At 35.1% G+C, this 15113-nt stretch overlaps 2 protein-coding genes across 2 annotated transcripts; one reads left to right on the top strand and one right to left on the bottom strand.

The window, feature by feature from the left end:
• Positions 1 to 727: 727 nt before the first annotated feature.
• LOC132281807 (RING-H2 finger protein ATL2-like) lies at positions 728 to 1316 on the bottom strand. Its single transcript, XM_059783477.1, has 2 exons — positions 864 to 1316; positions 728 to 760 (listed from the first exon to the last, which is right to left on the bottom strand). The coding sequence occupies exons 1-2, from the start codon at positions 1314 to 1316 to the stop codon at positions 728 to 730; spliced, it is 486 nt and encodes a 161-aa protein (XP_059639460.1).
• A 9911-nt stretch (positions 1317 to 11227) lies between these two features.
• Positions 11228 to 14005, top strand: LOC132281808 (probable disease resistance protein At5g63020). Its single transcript, XM_059783478.1, has one exon. The coding sequence runs from the start codon at positions 11228 to 11230 to the stop codon at positions 14003 to 14005; it is 2778 nt and encodes a 925-aa protein (XP_059639461.1).
• The last annotated feature ends 1108 nt before the right edge of the window (positions 14006 to 15113 follow it).

The following is a 15113-nucleotide window of genomic DNA, read 5'->3' on the forward strand; positions in this document are numbered from 1 at the left end:
CTTCCTGTCTCTCGCCCCACAATAGCTATTGGACTTATTGGCTTTTTTTTAAGGCAAAAGTGCAAAATACCTCCTGAGATTAACTTCATTGAGCAATATACCCCCCTCAAGTAAAAAAGTGAGCAACTTAGTCATAGTAGTTCTGAAATTGAGCGTTTTGCCCCCTACAGACGTTAGAATCCTCTTTTCGGTCTAATTTAAATGTGTAATGACATAAATACCCCATATAATAAACATTTTTAAAAAAAACCAAAAAACATATAATTGTAGAATGTCCTATATACCCCTGACTATTTTATTTACAATTTTGTAATTTAGACTCTTAGATGACCTTGGGTACATGAAAAGCAATATTAAATATTATTGAAATAAATTGAATTTCATGTATCTAATTGTTTGCTGAGAATATATAACCGCATTTGAGAACAATCACTTTTTTTTTTTTTGATAAGTAAATTTAAATATTATAAAAAGGGAGCCTAAACAGCCCATAGCAATATTACATTAGCAGGCCCAGGCTTGAAGTAAGCCAGGCCCTGAGAGAATAAAGTTTGAATGGGAATTGCCCTCTATCATTCGACCACCTCCGGAACCACCAGACCATTGATCAGCGACGCACCAGTGGTGGATTTTCACCATGTTGATATCGGATTTGTTGAAGCCATTGATGGACTTAAAAACTACTATAATATTCATACAAACGAATATATATCATATATTTAGTACATTACAAAAGAAGATAATTATCCTTAATTTCTTCCTGGAAAGGGTGATAAAAAATTACATCAACAAAAGTAATTAGAATTCTCACATAGGGCAGACGTAAGCTCAAAGTTGAGAGGACTCTGCATCCATTGACATACATGATCAAAAGTAGAGAGCAAACAAGAAACCAGACCATCATAAAAATGTCCATTGTTTCTACGGTGCCTTGAGAGAGTGTTGACCGGACTTCTACATAGAGGACATGTCGAATGGGCTTGCAACCAGGCATCTATGCAGTGGACGTGGAAGCCGTGGTGGCACTCCGGGAGGATCCGGTACTTCTCGCTGCCAGAGACTTGACAGAGGCACACTACGCATTCGAGTTCCAGGCTGTCATTGTCCGCCTCTCTCTCTCCTTCCACCGCCTCTGTAACTGTGGTGTCGCGGTGGTAGTGGTGGTGGAACATTGCAACTAAAAGTGACCACAAGTACTCCTTGGCACGTAGATGAAGCAAGGACGTAATGGGTATGGCTGCAAATACAATAATAGCAATGGTCCTTCCATCTATTGAGGCAGCTAATTCTTCATTGAAATCTACTAGTTTCTCCATCTTAACTTACGGTTTCTTGATAATTCTCTCACTCTATATATATAGATTATGCAATATATGGTGAGCGAAATGGTTTGAATACCAATTCGACTTCAAGCAATGAAAGATCACTCAAAAAATGGGCTTTCAAAATCCGTCCGTGTGGAATACGTTGTAGCAAATTGATGGGCTTCTAGACCATGGGCGTTTTGATTATTTTAAAAATCAACTTTTGGCTTTGACCATGTGAAAAAGAAAATGTGGAATAGGAGTCATTTGGTTTTTTTGACACTTTGACTTCTTGAATTAATATTTTTTTTTTGCCTTCGTTATGAATTTATATGATTTTATAAAAAAACTTATTTTAGCTAAGCAAACTCCATAATTAAGATTAAACTCATTGGATAACGTACTCAATACTCGGTGCTGGGCAAATCCAGACAATCATGTTTAAGGGTGCAAGTTAGGCGGGGTTTAATTCGAACCCAAACCAATTTCTTTTCAAGCTGGGATTGTTATTTCATTAATTTGGATTGAACTTGGGCTGATCCTTTCTAGCTGAAGTCCAATTTGGGTTGGGCTCGGGTCTAACGTGAGAGCACCGAAACCATTGAAATATTATATAATTTTATTTTATATTATGGGATTAAATTGATCACCTTTCACATCTTTCAATCTAATAGTTCTACTTGTTGTATATATAACTTAATTTCAATGTAGTTAACGGTTGTACTTGTTATATATACTCTCTCTGTCTCAAAAAATATGTTGCTTTTAGAAAATCGTGACTCACATGTGACTCGATCACAAACAACATTATTAAGAGCTCTCTTAAACGCACAAGTAATGGCCAATCGAGAATGACGATCTTTTATATTCCGAGGAACAAGGACAAAACATGGCCTAGATAAACAATAACCAATTTCAGTTGGGATATATAGATGACATGGCATCTCGGGTCGAAGGGTACATGTATAATTCCATCACACTTAAGGTCAAAGCCGTTCAAGAGCTAATAGAACCGATACACCAATTCTTTGAGATGTTCATCACTTGCTAATGATCTCAATATATGTACCAATAACACTGATAACCTATCACTTGCGAATTATCTCAATATATAAAGCTATAGCACTGCGAGAAATTATTAGTTGATATGGATGCTGAATTGCTACTAATCTTGTAATTGGGTCCAACCTAAATTGCATCACAAGGAGAATAGAATTGCAACAATTTGGATAAATTATTATATGGTCCAGACCTAAGTCACAATTATTTTAAACGAGTGTCGCTCTTATACTACGGACACACTCTTACTTTCATGCTCTGTACACACTCTCACTTTGTGTTGCTTAGATTTTGCTCCTGCCCTTGTAATTACTCTCACTTCCGCTCTCGCCATGTGTAACTTAGGTCCAGATAATCTGATTCTTAGGTCCGGACACAATGTAAATATATGCTTCATGTGACATTTAAGATATAACTAACCCTATACTAATATGTCATAAAATATTTGTAATATGCTAAAAATAATTAATTAAATATTCAACTAGATATTTAATTAAACATGCAAATTAAAGTAATAAAATAATAATAATAAATAAAGAACCTGGACCGAGACTAGTATTGGATACTATGTCCTTAAGACAGATTCGTTCCGCTATGGTGCTAACGGACTTAGTGACGTCTATCTCCCAAGATACAACGGTCTACATCCACCAGTAGCAGCACTACAAACTCGTGGATACGGCGAACCTCCTCCGTGTAATACTCTCTCTGGCTCAAAAATGCATCTATACTATAGAAATAATGAATTGGGTGTAATCCGAACCAAATGTTTCGAACCAATCTTAATATGGTTCGATGAAATTAGATTAGGGTTAAAGTGGCTCGGACTATTTGATCAATGTTTTGAACCCACTTGGGTTGGATTCAAGTCTAGAAAGGGTTAGAGAAAAACAAAATTGAATTGAATGAATTGCAAATGGCAACCCAATGGGGTATCTATAGAAATAGAAGTGCCTTTTCGGATTGGGTATGTCTCTTCATCATTAGACACAACCTTTTACATGTGTCATTTCATTTATTGGACACAACCATTTATATGTGCCTCTTCATCACTTGTCACAACCATTCCAATAGGTTACAATGGTTCACATGGTGTCTGTTCACCACTAGACACATCCACTCCAAAAGGTTACAATGGTTCACATGGTGTCTGTTCACCACTAGACACATCCACTCCAAAAGGTCATATCTGTTCGTTTTAAGTTCTATCTTTTCATCCCACAACTAACTAGTAATCACACCTATTCAGTAAAAGACATCTATTAATGACTAATCAAACAATTTTCATTCACAATTTCTAACAATCCCCCATATGAATTGAAATTGGCTGCTTAAATGTAAAAGATGATCATACAGACACTAAAGAGAGTATAGTCGGAAAGTTACTGCATCGGGATAGGTAGCTTTTGGCTTTGAACCTTCTCTAGTGCATTACTATCGGATTTACTTGCTAACCAGTGAACGCAATGTCTTGAATTGTTCAGCCGTTTGTGTAAACCAAGACAATAACAAATACATAGTACCCTTCCTCATAGAGTTAGTTCTCATTGTTATGTTCATTTTGGTCCTGAACAACTCCTGGTATTCATGAGTGCTCTAGAAAACTTAGCCTTTATAATTCCCATAGAAATGATCCCACTTCAAACTCATATAGGTGACTTCTTATTAAGAGTATCCTACCATACCCCAACTTAATATTCAAGGTATAAGAGTCATTAAAAGCGTAGCTTATCCTAATAATCGCTATAGGTAACATTGTCTCATCATAGAAATGAGTAAAAGATTTATATCTTCCTAGTGCTTCTAGTGAGTCATTCAGAATTTTTGTTGTCCCTTTGAACTTAGATCTTGAGATCTACAGTCAGCTAGGTTGGGTTTTCATTAAGATGACTCGTTAGCTTTTGGCTTTTAATCCCATTCCCTTCGATGATATGTACAATTGTTCTTTAGTACAACCCTCAATTTTATATGTGGCCACAAGGTTGTGTTTAAAAATATTACAAGGTTGTGGTTTTAACATCTGTGTGGAGTACGAAGCAAATGATGGGTTCTTACTTCTTAGATTATTTTCAACATCAACTTTTGGGTTTTGACCATGTGAAAAACAAAAAATGTGGGATAGGAGTCATATTTTTGTTTTTATTTTTGACACTTTATCTTTAATAAATAATATTTCCCCCTTGGCTATGGATTTGTATATGATTTTATAAAAAATATATTTTAGCTTAGCAGACTCCATAATTAAGATTAAACTCATCAGCGATCACGGTGCCAGGAATACCCCGCAATCATGACAGCGTGGTACGGACAATCCAATAGAAATAGGCCTCATAAATTAGAACTTCCAACTAAGCAACCTAATAAATTAGAAGTTCCACATAAGCAACCTATTGGCAGAGACGGAAGTGTAATAGTTTCAAAGAAAGGAAAAATTGAATTCATTTAATTGAATTATGTTGAAATTTAAATTCTATAATTATATTACTATTCATTTTTTTTTTTTTCTGTCTATCTATTATTATATATTTTCTTAAAAAAAATTATTTTCACAGAATGATTTAGTCACGTAACTCAGGTTATTTTTGTGATACAAATAATTTGTTATGTTTAGATTTTAAAGTCCTGAGAAATCCATTACATCTCAATCTCCGTATTGAAAGGGTTTTATGAGTTTTCGGGTTATCCCAAATTTTAATAGCCAAATAAATAATATATTAAATATATAACTAAGAATCTTATATTCGTTATTATTTTGTTTTCTTAAGCTAAAATTTTATTATTTTAAAGTAAGCCTGTCAGAGCTATTATACCAATCAATTTATGATTGATGATACTATAAGTAATCTAATTTAAATTTATTTAACATAAATGTGTAATCTTAAAAATATACTAGCAAAAGTTAAAACTTTTCTTGTATTTAGTTCTTTAAATTAGTAAAACTTTGATCCAAATCCCACCCAAAATAAGTTCGGAGTCTAAAGTTAAAACCAAGTTCCATTCCATGGTCTCAAATACCATACTCACTTCTGTAAAATTTTCATATAGGAATTGGGTTACTCAGGTTAGACCCACCCAAGTTATACCCTACTAGTTCCTCACCTTTCAAAGTTGGAGGGTGAGGGTTCAAGTCCCCATGGAACCAGGAAAAATTGTACAGGGTTGTTCATTAGGAAAAAAACTTCCTTACACATTTAATACTTCGTTATTTGTGCTATCAATCAATTGTATCATGTCATATAAATAAAAATGTTTTATATTAATGGATCATATCACTGCGTGATAATATTTAATAAGCCAGTGATATCATGTTTTCATCATTTAACTTTTTCTCATTGATTAGGAACCCAAAGGGCCATTGAACCGGAACAAAAACAACCATTGGCCCAGAACCAAAAAGGCACAAAGCCCAGAACAAAATAAGGCACCCAATGGTTCGATATCTTTGTATTGTCATACATGTTTAATTTTGATTTGGTGCATGTACATTAGTTATTTCTTTGTTCTTCTTTTTTCTTTGGTGTACATTAGTTAGTTAATTATTTAATATATTGAAGTTACTTTTCAAGTCTGATCTCCACTTAGAGTTTACTTTGAAATGCATTAAAAATATATATATAAAAAAAAATAGAGGTATTTCTCTTTTTTTATTAGGAAAGAAAGAAAAGAAAAAAGGCATTTTGCTATTGACCTATCATCTTGGTGATTGTCTATAAAGTTTAGTAATTACAGGGGGCAAAGGCCCAAAAACATGGACTAATCAGTAGTCCATTTACTACCATAAAGGCCCAAGGCCCATACCTACCTAATTACAGAGCACTTCGTCCCTTTGATTCTAGTATTTTCCTGGAATTGATGTTGTAATGTTGTGCAGAGTTGAGTTTTGGGATGAGGGTTTGTTCTTGAAGATCCTGGGCTCTTCCCAGATGAAGTATACCGTAGCTGCAAGTAGCTGATGATTTGATTGAAATTTAATGGCTAAAATGGTAGATAGGTACTGCTAATTGTTGCATCTGATCAAATATGGGCTCTCTGGTTTAGCCTACCACTTGCAGGCTGAGATGGATAACTAATCTAGTAATTAGGTACAAAATTAACCTCAACTTTGAAATTTCATGCCTAAAATTGTAGATGGGTACACTCTCTTATGCTCATAGCCTTACATGACATCAACCTCAATTAATCGAGTTTGAGAACAATCAATTTCTACAAATATTAACAATTCTACAACACTGGCAAAGCAGGAGTTGACGACTTAAGGACTATATTCATATATATATATATATATATGTAATCTACATTATAAAAGGAAAATAATTATAAAATATATACTCTGTCTTCTTTCTCTCTCCTCTCCACCAACAACCCACACAATTACGTCAACACTTTTATAGCAGAGAGCCAAAGTGATCGCAGCCAAAATCCTAGAAGAAAGTTGGGTTTCATTTCGTTTTTGATGCGGATGCAAGTACCCACTCCGGTACTGCTGCCGGTTTCCACCACTATACGGCGATTGTCGACCAAGGACCTCCACGTGAAGGTGGAGGGATGTGGCCGGAGGATCCGAATACCTATTACCTGCGCAGCCCAAATTTTCCAACTGACCCAAGAGCTTGGCCACAAATCTGACATCGATACCGTCCGGTGGCCCCTGAAAAACGCCGAGGAAGCGATCATTGAGGATACTGGAGCAGGGACCGTCCAGAAAATTCCTCCATCCTTCTTTATTATGTGCGACGGCGGTGAAGGTCTTCTCTAGGGTTTTGGTGCGACAACAACGAATATGTGGGTTTGTTGCGATGGTGAGAGTTTGGTGTGACGACGATGGAGATGAGGGTTTGGGTACTCTCTCTCTTAGCTATACTTATGATGGATTAAATATTTTGGGTCCCGATGGGATTTTTGCTATTTAATTTTGATTTTTTCGTTGATCTTTAAGTTGAATGAATCAATTCTATCATTTATTGGCTATATAAAATTGAGATTGAATTTTCTGGTGCATGGTTCACATAATCATTTTAACCAGAACTCTATTAGTATTCATAAAATCTGCATTATCATATTTTCTCGCAATAAAAATTAATCCAAGATCTGCGTTATCATATTTTCTCGCAATAAAAATTAATCCAAGAATTAGCAAGGTTTTTGAAGAGAAGTTTGGATTTACTCCAAAATCAAAGGTTTTGGATTCCTTAAATGGCTGTAATTAGGATGTGTTATTTTGGGTAAGTTGTGCCAATTGAATGGCGAGTCACAAAAGTTTTGGATTCCTTAAATGACTGCATTATTTGGGTGTGTGTGTGTGTATATATATATATATATCCCCTCTGTGTACTCTCTTTTTGTGTCAACTAAAATATATTTTTTAAAAATTTATTTCAGAAAGTGGATGAAGAAGATGAACATATATATGTGTGTGTGTGTGTGTTGACATAAGGGCGTGTTTGGGAGACAGTGGGGCATGCGTTTCAATGGGATAGAGGCCAAAGTTTGTGTATAATGTCAGAGGGTATAATGGTAATCATGGAGGACATTTTTGGAATTAATAGTCAACATTAAATCGCATGCAAAAGCATATGTCCGGAAAAGAGGATTTCGAAATGCTCAATTTAAAAATTACTGTGACTGAGTTACTCACTTTTTTTTTTTACTTGAAGTGATATTTTGCTCGATGAAGTAAACTTTATGGAGTATTTTGCACTTTTACCTTTTTTTTAATAGTTGTTTCTCTCTCTAGACGGGTTCTTTCTCTTCCTAAATTCTCTTCCTGTTTTTTTTTTTTTTATCACTGTGTAACTCTTTCACGTATTTGATTGAATTTTTCGATGCCATATACTTTTGTTGAGAACATTAAGCGTGAAATTGATATGCTTTCAAAAACACCAAAAATCACAAAAAAATAATTTTCAAAAAATATTTACGGTCAAACAAATGCAGCCTGAGTTTAAGGATGAGTGACAGGATTCTCCTCTCAAGCTCCTATGGAAGAGTATCTCTGAATAAATGCGACTATGCGCGCAATGATAATATGATGGAGCTCTATAAAGAGGTAATTACTTTAAGGAAAAGAAAGAAAAAGACGAACCTCACCACCATCACAGCCATGGAGGCTCCCGCCCATGTCTATCAAATATAAAATTGGATTCTTCAATATGACGCAAGTTAGAAACGAAAAAAAAAAAATTAAAATGGAATGCCCAATTCTTACTTTGAATGAAACATATTTGACCATTTCTCTCATTTTTCTTTGGGAGTTTCGCAAATATCCTCTACCGCTCTGCCTTCTTATTTTAATAAATTATAGCCTCTTAGTATTCTATGTCAACTAGGAAAGTTCTTACTAAAACTATGAAAGTTCTTCGTTTTTATATGTTGTGTAGTGATTAATTCGCTCACTCTGTTTTTTTAATGGAAAACTCTATTTTCTTTCTAAAACTTGATGACTTCATCTTAGTGTTAAAAAATATTGAATCAAATAGAAAATAAATTGAGTAGCAGGCTTTCTATTACAGGAAAAAAAAAAATTATTGAAAATTGCTATTTATTTTCTAATAATAATTTCTTTCTATGTTGTTGTGTGGGTGATTTTTGTAAAGATTATATGGTATCCAAATCCAATACCCACAAGAAGTTCATTACAAAAAGAGAAGAATAGTGAAGAAACAGCAATGGTGGAGCCATCAGATGACCACCAGCCACAGCCAACAAACGTGGCTCCGCTAGCCCCGTTACCATTGGAGCCGCCAGAAACCCTATTTTGTCCTCCAGTAACTTCTCCAAATCCACTACTGCGTCCCCTTCAACTTTTTCTGATGTCAGTTCACTCTCTCTCTCTCTTCTGTTCTTGTTATGAATTTTTTTTTTATTATTATTATTATTTTTTATCCAAATGAATTTTTTATTTGGTCTTCTAAAATTATGCACTTTACATTAAAGGGATTGTACTTTTTCTGGAGGTCATGGTCCTGCAAATTTTATGCATGTGTCTGTTCAAGTGATGGTTTGGGAGGATTTTTTGCATTTCACACGCGGTAACTGCATACGTGAAAATATGAAAACATTTTAGTCTAAATCATATGCAAATCATAATTTTTTTTTTATTTTTTTATTTCTTTTTCTGATTCTTCTACAATAGCAAGCTTACAACTCATTATATTTTCTATTTGATTCAGTACTTTCTAGCACTAAAATGAAGTTGAGTTTTAGCACTGACAGAGAGAGTTTTCAATTTAAAAATAGAGTAAACAAATCACAACACAACAAAGTAGAGGAGGAGAAGTGTCATAGTTGTATACTAAGAGATACTTTGGCCATTATATTTACTAAAATAAGAAGCTGTAGTGCTAGAGATATATTTACGAAGTATATTTATAGAGCGCTAGTATCAGTTTCCTTTTCTTTTAGCTTCAAATGATTATAAAACAGTAACAAATATTTGTTATTATTAATCTTACATCGAAAATGAGTTATTAATACAACACTGGCATTTTTTAATTTTTTTCACTTGTTCATTTCGTTATTTCAATTTGTAGATAACACTGGCATTTTTAGATTTTTTTCACTTCTTCATTTCGTTATTTCAATTTGTAGACGTTGTTAGCCAAGTAAAGATTAAAAAAATAAATAAATAAAATCAAGAATATTAATTTAGTGACATCTTTTCTATCTTTTAGAGTTGAAGTTCTAAATTTTTTTTGCACTACTTTCTACACTCGAAAATTCTGCACTGCCAAACCCATCTTTCGTTTCTGGAATAGATTTAAGCCTCTGCTGAAGTTGTATAATTTGAACTCCAGAATTACATTGTCAACTCGAACAACACAATTTTACAATTTTATGCGTGTAAGACAAAAGAGGAAATGAGCGTATAAGTTCATTAAAAAAAAAAAAAAAAAATTTAAATAAAGATAAAAACGGATTTCAAGCTAGATCCATTCCATTTCGTCTTCCAATCCTCATGACCTACTTTACCCTCTCACGGACTTGGCCTCACTAATATTTATTATTGTGGATGGGAACCAGTCCCTTTCTTATTTCTTTCATTTTATCATTGAAAAATGATTTTTAAAATATAAACTACCCACTAATGTATCAATTATTGAAATAAATGTCCCAAGAGAAGATAAACTATATTTTCAATGCCTAATTGGCCGTAATAGGAGAATATTAAAATTGCATAAACAACCAATAATTATTTTTAACATTACTTTTTATCAAGTGGACTCATTATTAAAATTTGTTTGTGGAATGGACATTTTTAAGGAAAAATTACATATAAATGGAGTCAAAGTTTCATATTTACTTAGAGACTGAGTCAAAGTTCCATATTTCTCTAAAATGGATTGCTGAGGTGGCACATGGTTTTTTACTGTTTAAAAAATTGTGGTGTCTAAAATGCCCTTCCCTAATAAAAAAATAGTACCTTCAGTTCAAAAAAGTAGTACCTTCAATTCAAAAAAGTAGTACCTTCGGAGAAAAAGTAATACCTTCGCGAGTGTTTAAAAAATATGGTACCTGGACTCCAAAAAGTAGTACCTTCAGTTCAAAAAAGTAGTACCTTCGAAGAAAAAGTAGTACCTTCGCGGAAGGGTATTTTAGGCATCACAATTTCTAAACAGTAAAAAACCATGTGCCACCTCAGTAATCCATTTTAGAGAAATATAGAACTTCGACTCAGCCTCTAAGTAAATATGGAATTTTAACTCCATTTATATGTAATTTTTCCCATTTTTAAAGTCATCCGAAAATAATATACGAATTTGCTTCTCTACGTTTCTTTTCTTTTCTTCCTAGTCTTTCTCCGGCCCATTTCCTGAAGTACTGCTCTTGTAATATTTGTGTTCGATCAGGCTCTTGTATTCAGATCAATGGACTTTGTGAGCCCAATCTTGGATGCTACATGTCGATTATGTGGTTGCATCAGAGACACTACATACTATATTCGCTATCTCCAAGATAATCTCAACTCTTTGACAACTGAAATGGAAACATTGAAAGGCCAAAGAGATGATGTGAAGACACAAGTTGAAGCTGCCGAGAGGCTGCCGATGCAACAACGCACGAAACAAGTCGATGGCTGGCTTCAAAGAGTTCAACAACTGGAGAGGGAAGTGGAAGAGCTTCTCCAACAGGGTGATGAACAGATCCAGCATAAGTGTCTCAAAATATGTCCCAGAAATTGCTGGTCTACCCATAAGCTCGGAAAGAGAGTATCCGAGAAGCTACAGACTGTCTCTAATATGAAGAGTGAAGGTAATTTCAGTACTGTGGCTGTACCCATGGCTGCTGAACACGCCGAAGAAACTCCTCTTGATAGGACTGTGGGCTTGGATGCAAATTTTCACAAGCTCTCGAGTCTCCTTAGAGAAGACGGAACTGAAATCATCGGAATATGCGGGATGGGGGGCGTCGGAAAGACGACCCTCTTGAAGAAAATCAACAACGAGCTTGCAATTCAATCGCGTAGTGAATTCGATGAAGTTATATGGGTTACGGTGTCCAAAGATCTGAGTACTGTCGAAAGCATTCAAGACAAAATTGGCACGAAACTACGATTTTCAGATGAAAAGTGGAGGGGTAAAAGCCAAGAGGAAAAGAAGGCTGATATCTTCAAAGTGTTGAAGAGGAAGAAATTTGTGCTACTGTTGGATGACATATGGAAACGAATCGATCTTCTTGAAGTGGGAGTTCCGGTTCCAGACAGTCAAAATAAGGCCAAGATAATATTCACCACCAGATTTGAGGATGTGTGCGGTCTTATGCAAGCTAAGAAGAATATAAAGGCGGAATGCTTGGCATGGGAGGAAGCTTGGGATTTGTTCAAAGAAAAGGTGGGAGAAGAGATGATCAATTCTGACTCTGAAATAGCAACGCTGGCAAAAGAAGTTTGCAAAGAATGTGCGGGTTTGCCACTTGCACTTTGTACGATTGGACGAGCCATGGCCAGCAAGAGAACCCCCCAAGAATGGGATTATGCAGTAAGTGTGTTGAAGAAATCTATATTCAAATTTTCAGACATGGGAGACCAGGTGTTTCCTCTTTTGAAGTTCAGTTATGATAACTTGCCTGATGAAACAATTAAGACTTGTTTCTTATATTGTGCTTTGGTCCCAGAAGATTATAATATTGATGTTTTTGATCTCATAAAATTATGGATAGGTGAGGGGTTTCTTGATGCGGAATGTGATGATAACATTGATGATGCTCGTAAGTTGGCATATGATATTATTTGTAGGTTGAAACTTGCATGTTTGTTGGTGGAGAGCTCAGATTCCAATCATGTAAACATGCATGACCTGATTCGGGACATGGCATTGTGGATAGTTTGGGAGAAGGGGATAGTTTGGGAGAGTGGGAGCGGAGAAAGTCATAAGCTAATTTCTAAATGGGAGAAGACCGAACGAGTATTTTTGTCAGGTATTTCAATTGAAAAATTAAGCGAAAGTACTCCTAGATGCCCCAATCTTTTGACTTTAATTCTATGTGATAATAATGATTTGAGGACCATTTCTAATAGCTTTTTCCAATTTATGCCTGCTCTCAAAGTTCTAGACCTGGCAGGTAATAGTAATCTAAGAAAGTTACCAACGAGCTTGTTGGGGTTGGTTTCATTGCAATATCTTGATCTCTCGGGTACGGGCATAAGGGAATTGTCAATTGAGTTTAAGTCATTGGTAAAGTTGAAGTATTTATATCTGAATAACATGTGGCAACTTGATACAATCCCGCCGCAAGTCATGTCAAGTCTTTTGAGTCTTCAAAGGTTGGAGATGCGCGGCAGTGGTGTTTCATCGAAGGGAAATATTGATGAAGGCAACAGCTTCTTGTTTGATGGTAAAGAATTGTTATGGGATGAATTGGAATGCTTGAATCACCTGCAATATCTAAGTTTGACAGTGAAAACAGAGATTGCTCTCCAAAAATTATTAAGTTCCCAAAAGCTGTCAAGTTTCACGTTTGGTTTATGCATTACTCAATTCAAAGGCTCAAGTTCACTGCGAATGTCTTCTTTACAGAAGAAGATGGAGAAACTAGAAATTCTTGAAATTGAAAGATGTAATGATATAGAGGAGTTGACAATGGGTGGGATGAGGTGGGAGGAAAGAGAAAGAGGCGCATTACCTCACAAAAACCATCATCATCCGTTGCAGAAGAGTATAACAGACGGAAGCAGAAGCTTTCATAACCTTCGGGAAGTTGGGATTTTCAATTGCAATGTTTTGAAGGAAGTAACATGGCTAATTTGGGTGCCAAACCTTGAAACTTTAGATATTGGGTCGTGTGATGCAATGGAAAAAGTAATAAAAGATGCGGAGGAGGATTGCAGTAGTGATGAAGATGAAATTATTGGCGGGGAATTGAGTGCATTCGCAAGGTTACAAACATTGACTCTGCTTTATCTACCAGAGTTAAAGAGCATTTACAGTCATCCATTGCCCTTCCCCTCTCTCACTAAAATTGAAGTGCTTGGATGTCCCAAGCTTAACAAACTTCCATTGGACTGCAACAGTAGTGGGAAAGGCAGACTACGAGAAATTGGCTGTGAAGGAGAGTGGCGCGATAAGTTAGAATGGGAGAATGAAGAAACTCGCTCTGCTTTCTTTCCTCTTTTCAAATGCCCACAAGAAGAAGTTGATGTTTCCTGATTTTGAGGTAAAAATCTATACTTTATTTGGGCTTCAAAAAGCTTGGTTTCTAATAATAAAATTACATAATTTGGCATTTTCAATGAATTAAACAAGGTCTTAAAATTACATACTTCTTAATAAGTTAAACAACGGTGGTTTATGAGGTCTTCCAAATGAGCTACACAACAGCTGTCAACCAAAAGTTACGCAATTCTATTTAAATTAAACATCACTTCTATTTGTTTTCAAAATTAAAATTAATAACTATGCATTTCCTCACGTAAACCTATTTCACCCATCAAATTGACACCTCTGAGCATCCCATATCTGGCACCACAATTTGGGATCATGATATTGACAAGCACAGGCATGGATATATGTTTTTTTTTTTTGGATTAAGGGTAAGCTGGCATGGATATATGTTAATTACAATATTGTGTTATCTTTTGGTTTACATGTCAATGGGGTTCTATTAGATTATCATCAGAAATGGAAAATTAGATAAAATATTTCATAATATATTTTAAACTTGATTTTGGATAGCTGCTAAAGAAATGGAATTTGTGATGCCAATAAATTGTACTATGAGATGGCCTTGATAGTTGAATTGGTAATCTGATCTAGTTAGTGTGTGTGTGTGTTTTAGTGCTCTCAGCTTATTCATATTTGATGTAAGAAAGGGTTGTTCATTCATAGTTGAATTGGTAGTCTAATCTAGTGTGTGTGTATGTGTTTTTGTGCTCTCAGCTTATTCAAGATGAAGTGGAGCTGCTGCTGAGTCATATTGATGTCAAACGCATGTCAAGGGTTCTAAGAATGAGCTATTTTGGTGTGAAGAGAAGATGAAAAAAAATGATACGAGGATGGAAGGGTTTCCTTTGCAACCGTGTCCTATAAATCTAGTTCAACAAAATTGTTGTTGGTTTGGAGTATGTGCTTTCTATCATTGTGTTGCATTTGAACCAAACTTGAATTGCAGACACTTTACCAGAATTGTTGCAAATACTTGTGAGTACCTGATTGATCTTTTCAACCTCTTGAAACTCGTAAATTGTTGGGTCCCCTGTTTAAAATTTATATTCTCTTAAAAATGATTTTTTTTCAAAAAATAATATATATATATACT

Source organism: Cornus florida, unplaced genomic scaffold (assembly GCF_030987335.1).
Source record: "Cornus florida cultivar Cherokee Brave unplaced genomic scaffold, ASM3098733v1 CherokeeBrave_3.0.0_Hap2_Chr11, whole genome shotgun sequence".
Taxonomy (NCBI): Eukaryota; Viridiplantae; Streptophyta; class Magnoliopsida; order Cornales; family Cornaceae; genus Cornus; species Cornus florida.